This window comes from Mobula birostris, chromosome 1 (genome assembly GCF_030028105.1).
Source record: "Mobula birostris isolate sMobBir1 chromosome 1, sMobBir1.hap1, whole genome shotgun sequence".
In the NCBI taxonomy this organism is placed as follows: Eukaryota; Metazoa; Chordata; class Chondrichthyes; order Myliobatiformes; family Myliobatidae; genus Mobula; species Mobula birostris.
The window spans coordinates 161566914-161583701 of record NC_092370.1 but is presented as its reverse complement, the minus strand read 5'-3'; the positions used below and the strand labels follow the sequence as shown (position 1 = coordinate 161583701).

Here is a 16788-nt window from a genome sequence, read left to right as displayed (position 1 = left end):
CTATTAAACAGCAATCCTCAATTACTTCCATGACAATGTCTGAAGCACCATTATCCCTGCTGTTCTGTTTAAAAACAAATTATCTTGTTGTAATCTCATTACTGTCTCTGGAACCTTACTGTATGCAGATAAACTGCTGTGCTTCCTGAATTTAAAACAGTGATTGCAGTGCTACAACATTTGAATTACTGGACCAGAAATCCAGAGATATGGATGAGCAGTCTAAATATTACTGGGACAGCAGTGAAGTTATCGCTTACTCAAGAGGTGGCTGAAGATCAATCGACCTGACCCCAAGTCATCACTGCAGAGATTCCTCAGGACAGTGTCTTCAGCAGCTTCATTGATGACCTTTCTATCACACGGTCAGAAGTGAAGGAAGTTGCTGAGTATTGCACAATGTTCAATTTTATTCACTTACTTTCACATAATGAGACCAAGACACCATTGGCCATGGGCTGATAAATGATAAACATCACTTGCACAAGCACTAGGCTTTAACCACCTCAAACAAAGTGGAGTCTAACTACACTTGGCAATGAAGAATCATCAAGACCTCCCCCCACCCCACTATCAATATCCAGAGATCACCATTGACCAGAAACTCCACTAGATCAGATGCACAAATACTGTGACTACAAGACCAGGTCAGAGAATGGGTATCACGTACCTTGTGACATCTCAAAGCCTTTCCACCATGTTCAAGGCACAAATGAGAGTGATAGATTACCCTTCACTTGCGAAGATGTGTGCAGTCCCAAGAAAACACAGGTTGTTAGACAACAGCCCGAAGAAAGCAGCGTGATTATTTGGTACCCACCCAACATCCCAGACAATAATTCTCTCCACTACCAGCACTGACTACAGAAAAAAGCCATTCACCTATGCTAATCTGATTACACCACCAAATGCACAGGCTCTACCAATAGGAAAGACAGGCACATGAGAATACCACATCCACTTAAAGGCTACTCCCACTCCCTGCCAACACACACATCATACTGACAGTTTCTTCATCACCATCAGATCTAACTCCTCAAACTCCATGTCCAACAGCACTGCAAAAGTAGTTGCACCAGAAAGAGAGCAGCAGTTCACCTACACCTCCTCAAGAGAAATTCAGGGTAGACAATTAAATGCTGGCCTTTCCAGCATTTCCAGGTTCTGGAAAAAAAGAAATCAACAAAGTATTCCAACCTCAGTCAACAATCACCGCTGTTCAAAACAAGTAACTCACCACTCACTTCACTCCTGTTTGAGACCCATAGGAGCACATTATCCTATATACCACACAGGATTATTAAAAATTACTGCTTAAACCTGCTCATATTTGTTAAAGACATCTGGGAAATTTAATTTGCATTTACTATATCAAAAAAGATCTCGGGTTTAATTCCTGATTTCTAGTTAACTGAGTGCAGCGTCAAAAAAAAGTAGTTACAGCTCTGTGCAAAAGTGTTAGACACCCTCGATTTTTTTTATATGATGTCAGAAGGTATGGCCTGATCTCAACAGCACCAACGCTGCCTGGGATTACCTGGAGAGACAGAAGCAAGCCTGACAGCTGAAGTCTGCAGAAGAAGGTTAGTTAGGAAGGTTCAATCGTTCGGTATTAATATTGAAGCAGTAAAATGGTTTCAGCAGTAGCTGGATGGGTGACGCCAGAGAGTAGTGGTGGATAACTGTGTGTCAGATTGGAGGACGGTGTGTAGCGGTGTGCCTCAGGGATCTGTACTGGGTCCAATGTTGTTTGTCATATATATTAATGATCTGGATGATGGGGTGGTAAATTGGATTAGTAAGTATGCAGATGATACTAAGATAGGTGGAGTTGTGGATAATGAAGTAGGTTTTCAAAGCTTGCAGAGAGATTTAGGCCAGTTAGAAGAATGGGCTGAAAGATGGCAGATGGAGTTTAATGCTGATAAATGTGAGGTGCTACATTTTGGTAGGGCTAATCAAAATAGGACATACATGGTAAATGGTAGGGCACTGAAGAATGCAGTAGAACAGAGGGATCTAGGAATAATGGTGCATAGTTCTCTGAAGGTGGAATCTCATGTGGATAGTGTGGTGAAGAAAGCTTTTGGTATGCTGGCCTTTATAAATCAGAGCATTGAGTATAGGAGTTGGGATGTAATGTTGAAAATTGTACAATGCATTGGTAAGGCCAAATTTGGAGTATTGTGTACAGTTCTGGTCACCGAATTATAGGAAAGATGTCAACAAAATTGAGAGAGTACAGAGAAGATTTACTAGAATGTTACCTGGGTTTCATCTCCTAAGTTACAGAGAAAGGTTGAACAAGTTGGGTCTTTATTCTTTGGAGCGTAGAAGGCTGAGGGGGGACTTGATAGAGGTATTTAAAATTATGAGGGTGATAGATAGAGTTGACGTGGATAGGCTTTTTCCATTAAGAGTGGGGGAGATTCAAACAACAGAACATGAGTTGAGAGTTAAAGGGCAAAAGTTTAGGGGTAACATGAGGGGGAACTTCTTTACTCAGAGAGTGGTAGCTGTGTGGAACGAGCTTCCAGCAGAATTGGTTGAGGCAGGTTCAATGTTGTCATTTAAAGTTAAATTGGATAGATATATGGACAGGAAAGGAATGGAGGGTTATGGGCTGAGTGCAGGTCGGTGGGACTAGGTGAGAGTAAGAGTTCAGCACGGACTAGAAGGACCGAGATGGCCTGTTTCTGTGCTGTAATTGGTATATGGTTATATGGTATAAGAACTGTGGCAAGATGCTGGGAACAACCTACCCACTGATTTTTTTTATAGAACTGCACAAAAGTGTACCTAAGAGAATTAATGCAGTTTTAAATGCAAAGAGTGGTCACACCAAATGTTGATTTGATCTAGTTTTTTTGACTGTTAACTGCTCTTTATAGTAATTTTTTGATATTTAGAAACTTGTCATTTCATTATTTTCAGTAGCTTCGCTTTACAGAATTTTTTTTTTACATGCGCCTGACTTTTGCACAGCACTGTAGATTTGAGCTATCATGCCTTTCACATCCCAGAACACACAATAGTGCCTTCAATGTAATTAATTACTTGCAAAGCGGAAAAACTGCAGATGCAGAAAATTCAGCAGGTTGGAAAGCATCCATGAATTAATACTTTCTGTCAAAGACCATTCATCAGAACTGCTATGTATCTCCAGCATTTGACACAACTGTGATACAAGAACAACCATTGTACCTACTGCAAGGTTCCACAGACAGCAGTGAGATAGTAACCACTGTACCTATTTCATTGTATAGGTTGGACTTTACATTTCTTCCTTTACTATTTGCAGTGATTAGCACAGTTGCCTTCTCTTAAGTGCTGTAGCCAAGTGTGAAGAGCACCATCCTTTTGACCATCCATGCTCCAATATCAGAGGTTGAGTTCCGTCACAACCAGCTCCACACCACTGGCTGAGACTTGTCAGTCTGAAGCACCTGCACTGTTGATGCCTTCAGGAGGAGAAGCAGAGCTGGAGAAAGAAATTGAGATCATGAAACTGGCTGCTGAATGCAGGTGGCAGTGATACATTCACTCACCTAATCGTGCCATGAGGTTATTGCGTTCTTCCTCAATCTGTTCCTTAGACATGGTCTGCAGTCGAGCAAGGTTCTCTTCATGAATCCTCTGAGCTTCATGAGGGCTTATTTCTTTCCCCAGTTTTTCTTCTGAAGCCCATCTCCCATTATCTGAAACTGTACACAAATAAAAGCTTAAGGGTGTAAAGAAGTTGTGGACTTTAGTAAACAAATCTAAAATCCACTCAATTACTTACCAACAATTACACACCATGGCAGAATAATGGGGATTGCAAATCTCTGTTGCATTAGTCACTCAGACTATGGCTAATCTGTTTCTTAACATGAGGGGATTACTCATGAACTACCATGCCCATAATTTAATTAGAACTGGAAAAAGAAATCAAAAAACTGTACATGCTGGAAATCTGAAATAGAAACAAAAAGTGCTAGAAACACTCAGCAAGTCAGGTAGCATCTATGGAAAGAGAAAATATGGTTTCATACTGAAGACTTACATTTCAATCCTGACAAATGATAACATTGATTGTGCTTTTCTTTCCACAGATCCTGTCTGACCGACTGAGTGTTCCAGCTCTTCGGCTTTCAGTCCCATTGTTAATTATATTGTTGGCCCAACATCAGTCAAGGACATTGCTCTCTGCTCTTCCCCTTCTGTTGATACAGCTCAAGAAATACCTAATAGAGCCATATGAATAAGTAGCAAGTAGAAAGATATGCTACACTTATATAGCCCTGGGAGGCACACTCACTTTCCTGTCAGTTCAGCAACAGAACATATTATGCTTAGTGACAAGGGATATTTTTAATAAACATTATGCTACAAATGGAAGACACAAGAGACTGCAGATGCTGAAATCCGGTGCGAAAAACAAACTCATTGTGTCAGGCAGCATTTGCAGAGGCCATGGCAGAGTTGATATCTTAGCTAAGACCCAACACCAGGACTAAGACTGTAAGGGAGAGACAGCTACTATACCAAGGAGAGAGGAAGGAGCAGAGTAGGAGTGAGCAAGCAGCAGGTATGTCAAGTTGGGTGGGTGGGGGGGGGGGGGGGGAGTGATGGATAGGATGCTACAGAACTTTTTTGTGTAAATTCACCTGGTGAGTGGCTCTTTTCCGATGTTTCTCTAGTCTGAGACTGAGCTGTTACTGGCTGCCCTGAACCCGTGGTCAATGGGCTGGTTCGACACTGTGAAGATTCTGCCCGATGTGCTTCAATTGCTCTTTTTGCCTCGAGTTTCTGGGCAAAGATACTTTTTCTTCCCGAAACCGGCTTCAACTGATAAAAGAAAAATATACACCGCATTATAGATAGGCATGTAAAATGAAATGGACAAATGTGGATCATTCCAAAAGACCAAAGAATCTAATTATTTATTGAAGAATTTCTGGGCTGCCTCTCCACTTATCTATCATGGAATCTATTTCATTCACTAGAATTCACTCCAATTATTCCAAAAGAAACATTGTCAGTAAATATCACGAAATGCTTATTTTAGGGGTACGGAGTCTAGCTATCGAGTGGTGCTGTTGAAAGATTACTGATCTGAAACTTTAGCTTGGATTCTCTTTCTACGCATGCTGCGTGGTCTACTGAGCACGTTCAGCAGAGTGTTCTTAGAGCCGTTCTTTTTCATTCCTCCCCACCCATTTCCCTGCTTTTGTAGCTCCTTGAGATCCATTAAATGTTCAATTATTTACAAGCACAATTGAAATATTATTGACATGAACTCCACACATCTCTGTACGCACGCTGTCAAGCCAGCAGAATACTCCAGCATTTTCTGATTCTTTTCCCTGTCCTCATTTCTTGTGTCAGCCTGATATTATCTGCACATCAGAGTTTAATACCCTTTTATCTGTAAAGAAGAAAATAGTAAATTTACAATAGTTTACCTCGCTTTGTATCTCCGACCTGTGAAAGACCTTTGGGAAGGCTTGTCCTGTCGATAATGGCGGATTTATGGTACTCCCTGTAGTGTCTCTCTCCTGAAGGAAAATAACGCAAAAGAAATTGTTAAAACTTTTACATTTAACCTTTATATTTTCTTCTAGGACAGTCACAACAGATGGTTCTCCAACCAGCAGACAGACAAATGTTTAACAAGGTACAAGCAACTGTAAAACCATGTGTGGTTCGTCCGGCAACAATGAAATAGCATTGAGAATAGGGCTCTGAAGCTGGCCAAAACCATTAGATGGACCATGAAGTATAAGCAGTGCAGAAGAAATCAACAATAAAGCTGATAATCGGGCACGCTTTAACTTTGATAGTCTCAGACTGACAGATTTTCCCCACTATTGAGTGTTATTTCTACTAATATCCAATAAACCTTTTTCAGATGTCACACAGTACTATAATAAAATTTCCAGTGAACCAGGCAAGTTTAAAAGGAGCATGAGAACAGGACCCTGATGATCAGGAAGGGCACACATGGACAGGGCCCTTTGTCAATGTCAATGGAGCTTGAAATGAGTGGGAAGGGATCGTGGCAAAAAAAAAATCTGCTGAGTAAGATACCAAGCCACTGGGATTTCTAAATAGTCAGCAGATCATCGGATTTTTCATGCAAGATAACTTACAATGATCTTGGAAAGGACAGCTGTGATGTGTCTGTCCTGTAGATCCATCTGCTCGTCACTATCATCCTCCTGGAATCTGACTCTTTCTGCTTTAAACTTGGACTTCTTGGGTGCAACTGGCATGAGTGATGGAGGATGGTCTGGAAGAGCTAAAACATAAGAGACGTTTTTTAACAGCAAGATCCCACTATAGCACTGTTACAGTAATCAGACCATCAGTTTTCTTGATTGAGGGTAAAATAATGGACTCAGCACCAAAGATATTTTTTATCTTCTTTGAAGAAAGCTGGGAGATTATACACATTCAACCAAGAGCCTTCAGATTCATGCTTTATCCTAGTTGAGATATTGTACCACTGCAACACACTAGTGTACTGTGTACTTAAATCACCAGCATTGACGATGAACCTGCAATATTCTGAAATGATGTACAAAAGCAAACAATGAAGCTGCACAAGCCAATGTACACCAACCCAAAGGAGATTATAAGTGAACAATTAGCTTTATTAAAGTGCACAGTCGACATTTCGGGTCAAGGCTCATCACCAGTACTTCATGACCTTTCATGAAAGGTGTCAGTGTGAAACGCTAACTGTTTATTCCTCTCCATAGATGCCTGTGCTCAGTTCTTCCAGATTTTGTGTGTGTTACTCTGGATTTCCAATATCTGCAGAATCTCATGTGCTTTATTGAAGTGGATAGCTTAAGAAGATATCTTAAAGGAAGGTTGAAGGAGAAAAAGTAGAAATAGAGAAACAATGGGTCTGAAATGGACTCCAGGTGAACTGAATATGTCAACACCAACTATTTGCAAGGAGTATTTAGCAAAGCCTAATGGAAAATTCCCAAATATGATATACATATACTTATTTTCATTAAAGTAGAAGTTAATCTCAAAAAGATAGAAGGATATGTTAGAAGTACGAGATGAGGAAAACAGTGGAAAAAAGCTTCAGAGGAGGATTTACACCAGCACATGCCTCCAGTATATGAGGAGGAATTTCTTCGAAGGACAGCAATAGCTTGAAATTGTGTATCCATAACTTTTACGGATAGGCAGATGAAGGTTTCAGGACTAAAGTGACCAAGCATACGCTGTATAAGGGTATCCAGAGACAGAGGAATCTGAGGTACAATTGGCTAAGATATGATCTGATTGTGGAGCACATGGTCTGAGTGGCCTATTCTTAATGTTCTTATCCATGTCAATTATTAAACTAAAATCAATCAACTACACAAAACTCCAGTAGGAGGGGGTACAAAATTGGCATTTACACCACACCCCTCATATAAGACCCAGCATTCTTATATTAATATCAACACAAGAACAAATTCATACCTTCCAAGGTAACCATGTCCCTTAAATCTTCAGTGGCTTGACTTCCACCAGTACTTTCTGATTCCACTTTCCTCTTGTCTGCCTTCTTTACGACTTTGGCAGCTGGAAACATCCCTGTGGCTAGGAAATTTTGCTGAAACCGCAGGAGGTCATCCTCGGATTCTCCAGGTTTTGGCCTTCCCAGCATCTTCCTTAGACTGTGATGGTGCCCTGTGAATGACAAAGCATCAGCCAACATCACTGCAATTTCAGGACATGTGTCCAGCACCATGGGATCCTAGGATATTGATGCACAGGAAGGAACTTGCCCTACTGTGCTTACACTGGACCTTTGGTAACCAGCTATCCAATTAATTTGCCTGTTCTACACTTTTTCCCCATACTGTTATGAGGTTTGTCCTTCCAAAAACTTTACGAAAAGGGGCAAAACTATCAATAGTTACTCACCTCCATCCCTTGCTTTGGTTGCTGATTAGATTCACACAGCACAGTGGACCAATTACCAATCTATAATTCTGCCTCTCATTTAAAAGTAGATTCCTTAAGGTTGTTATAGATGGGGGGGGGGGGGGTAATGAGGACAAGATCCCACTACCTATTAAATGCTCCCAAAGGCATGCACCTCAAATAGCCTCTGAAAAACCAAGTCCAGCTCCTGGCCTTCACGTGTGGCTTAGCTACTAAACAAGGTGGAACCATTTCTACTAACAGCAGAACAGGGAAAGGCGGGCCTCTGGCACTCTAAAGTCCATCGTTTCGAGCAGATGTGGCTCGTCAGCAATGGCTGACAGCTCATCTCTAGAAGGAAAACTGATCTTGAACCCTCAAGACAAGAGTCCCCCGCTTTTCAAACGTTCGCTTTACAAAACCTCACTGTTACGAAAGACCTACATTTGTACCCTGTTTTCGCTTTCAGAAGGTGTTTTTACTGTTACGAAGAAAGGCAGCGCACAATAAAAGATCAGCGCGCGTCCCGAGCAGCCGCTCTCCCCGGATTCGGAACGGCATTACTTTAACACGTGCCTGTGAGCAGCCGTTTGCAAGATGAGTTCTGAGGTACTGGAAAACCCTAAAAGAGCTCGTAAGGGTGTTAAACTTAGCGTAAAACTAGACATAATTAAGCGTTTCGACCGTGGTGAACGAAGCAAGGACAAAGTGAGTTTGGCTTGTGGAAGTTGACAAAGATGATGTTGAAGAGGTTTTGGCATCCCATGACCAAGAACTGATAGATGAAGAGCTGATGCAATTGGAAGAGGAAAGGATAACAATCGAAACCGAATGCAGTAGCGAACTGAATGTGAAGCAACTGCGTGAGATTTTCGCTGCGATGATAAAGCACGACTTTAATTTTGAAAGGGTACGTAGGTTTAGGGGATATTTGCAGGATAGTTTGAGTCCTTACAAACAACTGTATGATAGAAAAATGCGCGAGGCTCAGCAGTCAAGCAAGCCTTCCACATCAGCCACAGCAGACGATGAACCTCGACCTTCAACATCGAGGCGGGCAGTCATAGGAGAAGATGAGCTGCCTGCCCTGATCGATGATGAGATGACACCCCCGTGTCCCACCACACCAACACCCAGGCCCCGGACAGATACTGTACTAATTTGCAGAGAATGCAGCAGTAGCCGGGAGGCACACAGCACATCTTTAAGAATAAAGCCGAAATAAACAAGCTAATTAGGTGCCGCCGACACGTAATTGTCAGCCCAGATCAGTGCCGATTTCCGACTGCATCGCCTCAGATCTGAGCCAACAATTATGTGTCGGCGGCACCTAACTAATTAGCATGTTTACTTCGGCTTTTTTTCTTAAAGATGTGCTGTGTGCCTCCCGGCTACTGCTGCATTCTTCGCAGCAATGTATTAGGTTGGCGGCCCAGAGGGTGGGGGCCACTGCACCACACAACCTGCGACGACTCAGCCTAACACACCATCATCAGTTTGCTCGGCAAGCTGTCTTCCCGATTCCGGTAAGTGATACTACACTGTACATACATTATTTCTATTTTATATAGGCTGTGTATTTTTACGTGTTATTTGGTAGATTTAGCAGCCTCATAGCTTAAAGGTTACTGGAGAGCGCGTTTATGCCAACAGCGCTTGCATTAGATTTTCTGCCAAGAGCGCTTGCGTGAGATTTTCGCTACGGAGATCTGTGCAGGCAATCGTTGTACAGAAGTATTTCTACTTTATATAGGCTGTGTATTTATCGTATCATTCCTGCTTTTACTATACACGGGAGATCCAGTGGATGTGGTGTACCTTGACTTTCAGAAGGCATTTGATAAGGTACCACATAGGAGATTGGTGGGTAAAATCAGAGCTCATGGCATTGGGGGGAGGATATTGACATGGATAGAAAACTGGTTGGCAGATAGAAAGCAAAGTGTAGCAGTGAATGGGTGTTTCTCGGAATGGCAGGTGGTGACTAGTGGGGTGCCACAGGGCTCGGTATTGGGACCACAGCTGTTTATGATTTACGTCAATGATTTAGAGGAAGGCATTGTGAATAACATCAGCAAGTTTGCTGATGATACTAAGTTGGGTGGCAGTGTGACATGTGATGAGGATGTTAGAATTCATGGTGACTTGGATAGGCTGGGTGAGTGGGCTGAAACTTGGCAGATGGCGTTTAATGTGAATAAGTGTGAGGTTATTCACTTTGGGAGCAAGAACAGGAAGGCAGATTATTATCTGAACAGTGTGGAGTTAGGTAAGGGAGAAATACAAAGAGATCTAGCAGTACTTGTTCATCAGTCTCTGAAGGTGAATGGGCAAGTGTAGCAGGCAGTGAAGAAGGCTAATGGAATGTTGGCCTTTATTACAAAGGGAATTGAGTACAAAAGCAAGGAAATCCTTTTGCATTTGTACGGGGCCCTGGTGAGACCACACCTGGAGTATTGTGTGCAGTTTTGGTCTCCAGGGTTAAGGAAGGACATCCTGGCTGTGGAGGAGGTGCAGCGTAGGTTCACTAGGTTAATTCCTGGGATGTCCGGACTGTCTTACGCAGAGAGGTTAGAGAGACTGGGCTTGTACACGCTGGAATTAAGGAGATTGAGGGGGGATCTGATTGAGACATACAAGATTATTAAGGGATTGGACAAGATAGAGGCAGGAAATATGTTCCAGATGCTGGGAGAGTCCAGTACCAGACGGCATGGTTTAAGAATAAGGGGTAGGTCATTTAGGACAGAGTTGAGGAGGAACTTCTTCTCCCAGAGAGTTGTGGAGGTGTGGAACGCGCTGCCTCAGAAGGCAGTGGAGGCCAATTCTCTGGATGCTTTCAAGAAGGAGCTAGATGGGTATCTTATGGATAGGGGAATCAAGAGTTATGGGGACAAGGCAGGAACCGGGTATTGATAGTAGATGATCAGCCATGATCTGAATGGCGGTGCAGGCTCGAAGGGCCAAATGGTCTACTTCTGCACCTATTGTCTATTGTCTATATGCTACTGTTATTTTAGGTTTTATGTGTTATTTGTCATGATTTGGTAGGTTATTTTTGGGTCTGCAAACGCTCACAAAATTTTCCCATATAAATAAATGGTAATTGCTTCTTCGCTTTACGACATTTCGGCTTACAACCCATTTCATAGGAATGCTCTACCTTCGGACAGCAGGGGAAACCTGTACCTCCTCATGGGGAAGGCTTCAGGAGTAAACCCCAAGAGAAAAATTTGGAGCTGGAGTCCCTAAGGCAGTTCTACATTGAGTTCAACGCTGATTGGCAACTTCTGCAACATTGCTGGTGCCAAACAGTATCGGTCTTTGCCGTTCCTTTGGGTTCATCAGGTTGGTGGAGGGGGGAGCTTGCTACATGGGCAACAGTTTGCTCTCCATATTGTACTGCCCAGGCTCACATATCTATTTAGCTAGGACGCAATATCCATGGTTGTCCCTGACCTACAGAAGCCTCAGATTTAAAAGTGCTTTCTGACTGATCCCACACCCCTGTTCCATCACCATTGCACAGATACGACCTCAATTTTATAATGAATGACAAAGGAACGATACTCAAGTCACCTACAAAGGACCCGTTGTATAACTATCCACTTTTCCAACGTCAATTGCCGACAAGCATTATTTCACTGGCATCCAGCAATGGTGATATGATCAAGTCAGCTAAGTGGATCGGAACGGTCTGGCAAGACATGGACCAAACACAGGCAAATGGGACTACCTTAGATAGGCATCTTAGCCGGCAGGTACCAGTTGAGCCAAAGGGCTTATTTCATGTTATATGATCCGGAGCAGACAATAACATTGAAAAATGTTCCCTAGCAGCAGGCACAGGACACATTCTCAGTACAGAGGGGTGTCCTTTTAGGCCAAAGATCAGGAGGAATCTCTTTAGCCAGAGAGTGATGAATCTGTGGAATTTGTTGCCACAGGCGGCTGTGGAGACCAAGTCACTGGGCATATTTAAGGCAGAGGCTGATAGATTCTTGATTAGTCAGGGCATGAAGGGATACTGGGAGAAGACAAGAGATTGGGGCTGAGAAGGAAAATGGATCTGTCTTCAAAATCAAAGTTGAAAGTAAAATTTATTATCAGAGTACCTACATGTCACTGCATACAAGCCTGAGATTCTTTTTTCTGTGGGCATACTCAGCAAATGTAAAAAGGATCAATGGATAACAAGCTATGCAAATACTAATATAAATAAATAACAAGCATTAAATAACCAGATAAAAAGTCCTTAAAGTGAGACCACTGGTTGTGGAAACACCAAAAGTAGAATGAGTGTAGTTATCCCCTTTTGTTCAAGAGCCTGATGGTTGAGGGGTAGTAACTGTTCTTGAACCTGGGTGCAAGTCCTGAGGCACCTGTACCTTCTACCTGATGGCAGCTGCGAGAAAAGAGCATGGCCTGGGTGGTGAGAATCTTTAATGATGGATGCTGCTTTCCTATGACAGCGTTTCATGTGGATGTGCTCAATGGTTGAGAGGGTTTTACCTATGATGTACTGGGTCGAATCCATCACCTTTTGTAGGATTTTCAGCTCAAAGGAATTGGTGTTCCCATACCAGGCTGTAATGCAGCCAGTCAGCACCCATCTATAGAGGTTTGCCAAGATTTTTGATGACATGCTAAATCTTCGCAGACTCCTGAGGAAATAGAGGCGCTGTCATGCTTTCTTTGCAATTATACTTATATGTTGGGTCCAGGACAGGTCCTCTGAGATAGTGATCCCCAGGAATTTAGTTACTGACCCTGTCCACCTCTGATTCTCAATAATTACTGGCTCATGGACCTCTGGTTTCCCTCTCCTGAAATCTATAATCAGTTCCTTGGTCTTATTTACATTGAGTGAGAGGTTGTTGTTACTACACCACTCAGCCAAAGTTCCAAACTCGCTCCTGTATGTTGATTCATCACCTCCTTTGATACAGCCCACAGCAGTGGTCATCAGCAAACTTGTATATGGTGTGGGAGCTGTACTTAGCCACACAGTCATAGGTGTAGAGCAGAGCAGGGGGCTAAGTACACATCCCTATGGTGCTCCTGTGCTGATGGAGATTGAGGAGGAGATGTTTTTGCCAATCCAAGTGAGAAAATCCAGGACCCCATAGCACAAGTGGGTATTGAGACCCAGGTCTTGGAATATACTGATACATGATGAAATGGCAAAGCAGACTCGTTGGCCTAATTCTGTTCCTATATCTTATGGTCTAAATGCTAATTTTTCCAACTAGAAATCTAAACATTTATAGTCTGCAAATTTAAGAACAAGGCAAAAAAACATTTTTTTTAAAAATCCACGTCCTTTGAGCCCTCTACTTTTTGATTTGATATTAGAACCCTTAGCAATTGCTTTTCGAGAGTCTAAAGTGATTACTGGTATTTTAAGGAGAGGTACTATCCATAAAGTGTCGCTCTATGCTGATGACTTATTGATTTTTATATCTAATGTTACAATGTCTTTACCATTTGTGTTCCGTTTACTGACTAATTTTAGTCAGTTCTCAAGATATAAATTAAATTTACATAAGAGTGAACTGTTTCCTTTAAACAATTTAATACCAACTGATATTAACCTTCCTTTTAAAATTTTAAGAAAACAATTTACGTATTTAGGAGTAACAATTACTAAGAATTATAAAGATTTATTTATGGAAAATTTTTTAACTTTAATGAATTATGTTAAAAAAAACTTTCTAAATGGTCACCTCTCTCTTTATCACTGATTGGCCAAATTAATTCTAGTAAAATGAATATCTTACCTAAATTTATATACCTTTTTCAAGCTGTGCCTGTTTTTATTCCTAAATCTTTTTTTAACTCTTTGGATTCAATTCTTTCTCCCTATATATGGAATAAAAAACCTCGTATAAATAAAGCTCAGCTTCAAAATACCATACAAAATGGAGGCTTTGCCTTACCCAATTTTAGGTTATATTATTGGGCAGTTAATATACAAAATATTACGTTCTGGATATATTATATTAACCATGAGAATTGCCTTATACGGGTTTCTTTGGAAATGTTATGAAATTTGCATTATTTCTTTACTTGGATCCTCGCTTCCTTTATCTTTAAATAAACTAACTGACAATGTGGTGGTCAAACATACTTTGAGGATTTGTTTACAGTTTAGAAAACATTTTGGTTTATTGAGATTCTCCCTCTCAAGTCCCATCTTTTCTAATTGTTTTTTAAACCATCTTTAATTGATTTATCTTTTAAAGAATGGGATAGATTAGGTATTAAACAATTTCAGGATTTGGTTGATGGAGGGAATCTCTCTTCTTTTGCGCAACTTTCAACGAAGTTTAACCTTCCAATACTCACTTTTTTCGACACTTACAGATTAGAGATTTTTTAAGATCTCAATTACATACATCTCCTACAAGTCCAGGTGAGAATATAATAGACAATTTTTAATCTGAAACCCTCTGATAACGGTTCAGTATCTTACATTTACGGTCTGCTGTTGGGACTGAAAAAGGACTCTTTAGATAAAATTAAAGGAGATTGGGAAAAGGATTTACAGATTTTCATATCTGAAGAGAGCTGGAAGATTATTTTAAAATTGATCAATTCTTCATCATTATGTGGGTGTATTTAAGGCAGAGATTGATAGGTATCTGAGTAGCCAGGGCATCAAAGGTTATGGTGAGAAGGCAGGGGAGTAGGACTAAATGAGAAAATGGATCAGCTCATGATAAAATGGCGGAGCAGACTCGATGGGCCGAATGGCCTACTTCTGCTCCTTTGTCTTATGGTCTTATGTGCTCGTCAGTCTTTAATACAATTCAAAGAGGTAAATAGAGTTCATATGTCTAAAGACAAGCTCTCTCATTTCTACGCAGATATTTTCCCTTACTGTGATAGATGTACTAATGGAGTGGCCACACTAATTCATATGTTTTGGACATGTATGAGCCTTGAAAAATTTTGGAAAGATGTATTTCAAACTTTTTCTGCACTTTTCAATGTTAGTTTTAAGACCAATCCTTTGACTGCCTTGTTTGGTATTGTTGAGGATAGTGCTACAAAATTGAAGCCATCTAATTTGCGGGTATTGGCCTTTATGTCTCTAATGGTCAGGAGGGCGATTTTGCTCAAGTGGAAGGAGGCCGCCCCGCCCACTCATGTTCAATGGTTATCTGACGTTATGTTGTGCCTTGATCTAGAGAAGATTCATTGTTCGATTTCTGATTCTAAACATGATTTTCTAATGTTATGGGGACCCTTTCTGAGTTATTTTCATAATCTTTGAACTGTTATTAAAGTATGGATCTGAGCCATTATTATTATAATATTATATGGTAAGGTATTTCTTTTTTTCTTCTCTTTTTTTTAACCAACCGGCTCATTTTGGTAGTGGGGTAGTTTTATTTTAATAAAATACAATTATTTTAATTTATTTCATTTCATAATTCAATCTTTTTTTTCCTACATGATTGATTTGGAATATGGGATAATGTGATCACATTACTGTGATTTAAATGTAATGTAATTCATATTACTTACTTGTATCCTTATGAATTTTGTATTTGTATTTATGCAATTTTTATAATATTAATAAAAATATTGAAAGAGAAAAATCCACTGCATTTTAGGAATTTACATGCACTAATATAAAACATTCTTTAAATGCTAGAGCTTACTAAACAGTAACAGTGGTTTGTTAATCCATTAAAAACTTGCTCATACCTCTTGCATCAAAGACCAGGGTATAGAACCATGAGAACTGTATGTAAATACCTCATGTTCTGGAGATTGTGTTGGAGAAGGCCGCGAAACTACATAGCTCTGGTATTTGTATATTATTGTCATGTATACAGACATACGTTGAAAAACTTTTACTTTGTGATCCAAACAGATAATACAATTCATAATTACATCGAGGTAGTAAAAAGAAAACAGAATGCAGAAGGTAACGCTAAAGTTATAGATGTTAAAGTTAAAGTTAAAGTGCAGTGACAGATAAAGTGCAAAGACCATGAGGAAGTAGATTGAGAGATCAAGAGTTCAACCTTGGGTGCACGGTAGTGTAGTGGCTAGCACAACACTTTACATTACCAACGGCCCAGGTTCAATTCCCGCCACCACCTGTAACGAGTTTGTATGTATTCCTCATGACTATGTGGGTTTCCTCCCACAGTCCAAAGACATACTGGCTGGTCGGTTAACGGTCATTGTAAACTGTCCTGTGAATAGGCTAGGATTAAATTGGGGGATTGCTGGGCAGTGTGGCTGAAAGGTGTAAAAGGGACTATACCACGCTGTATCTCAATGAATGTAAAGAAAAACGCCTTTAGCATGAGAGTGTTATTCAGGAGTCAGATAACACTGGGATGGAAACTGGCCTTGAGATTTTTTTAATCTTCTGCCCAAAGGCAGAGGGAAGAAGAGAGAATATGTGTGTGTTGCTTGAATTTCCAGCATCTGCAGATTTCCTCGTGTCTGTGTTTTTAACCTCTCTCCTCTGGTTCTTTTCCAAATATCATAAATCTCTGATTAGCAATACAATTTATGGATCACTGCTTCCCACTAATTCTATTAAAATTCATTAGAATTTTCAACACTATTAAATACCTTAGGTAATGGGGTGGAGATACCGAAGGAGATGTCAGGCACTCCTTCCCTCTGCTAGCCTGCTGGTCACCCTTGGGTAAGGTGTAGCACGAGCTTAGCCCCCTCCCCCTCCCTCCTGATCAGGGTCACCCCACATTGAGCAACTGCTGCATATCACAAGTCCTGATTATGTGACCACTAGCACCAGGCAGACGGTCCCTGAAGAGTATTGATAATGGCTGGGGTCACCTGTCTTGTAAAACACAGAAGGCGGCAATGGCAAGCCAA

At 41.0% G+C, this 16788-nt stretch overlaps 1 protein-coding gene across 2 annotated transcripts in view; it reads right to left on the bottom strand.

The window, feature by feature from the left end:
- Positions 1-16788, bottom strand: part of rpap1 (RNA polymerase II associated protein 1) — a 187923-nt gene that overhangs the window by 153854 nt on the left and 17281 nt on the right. For both annotated transcript variants that reach the window (XM_072265242.1, XM_072265252.1), the window contains exons 2-6: positions 7474-7683; positions 6135-6283; positions 5448-5540; positions 4650-4830; positions 3549-3704 (exon numbers count right to left, since the gene is read on the bottom strand). In XM_072265242.1, coding sequence (XP_072121343.1) covers positions 3549-3704; positions 4650-4830; positions 5448-5540; positions 6135-6283; positions 7474-7660 — 766 coding nt within the window. In that variant the 5' untranslated portion in view covers positions 7661-7683. The remainder of the gene's footprint in view (positions 1-3548; positions 3705-4649; positions 4831-5447; positions 5541-6134; positions 6284-7473; positions 7684-16788) is intronic.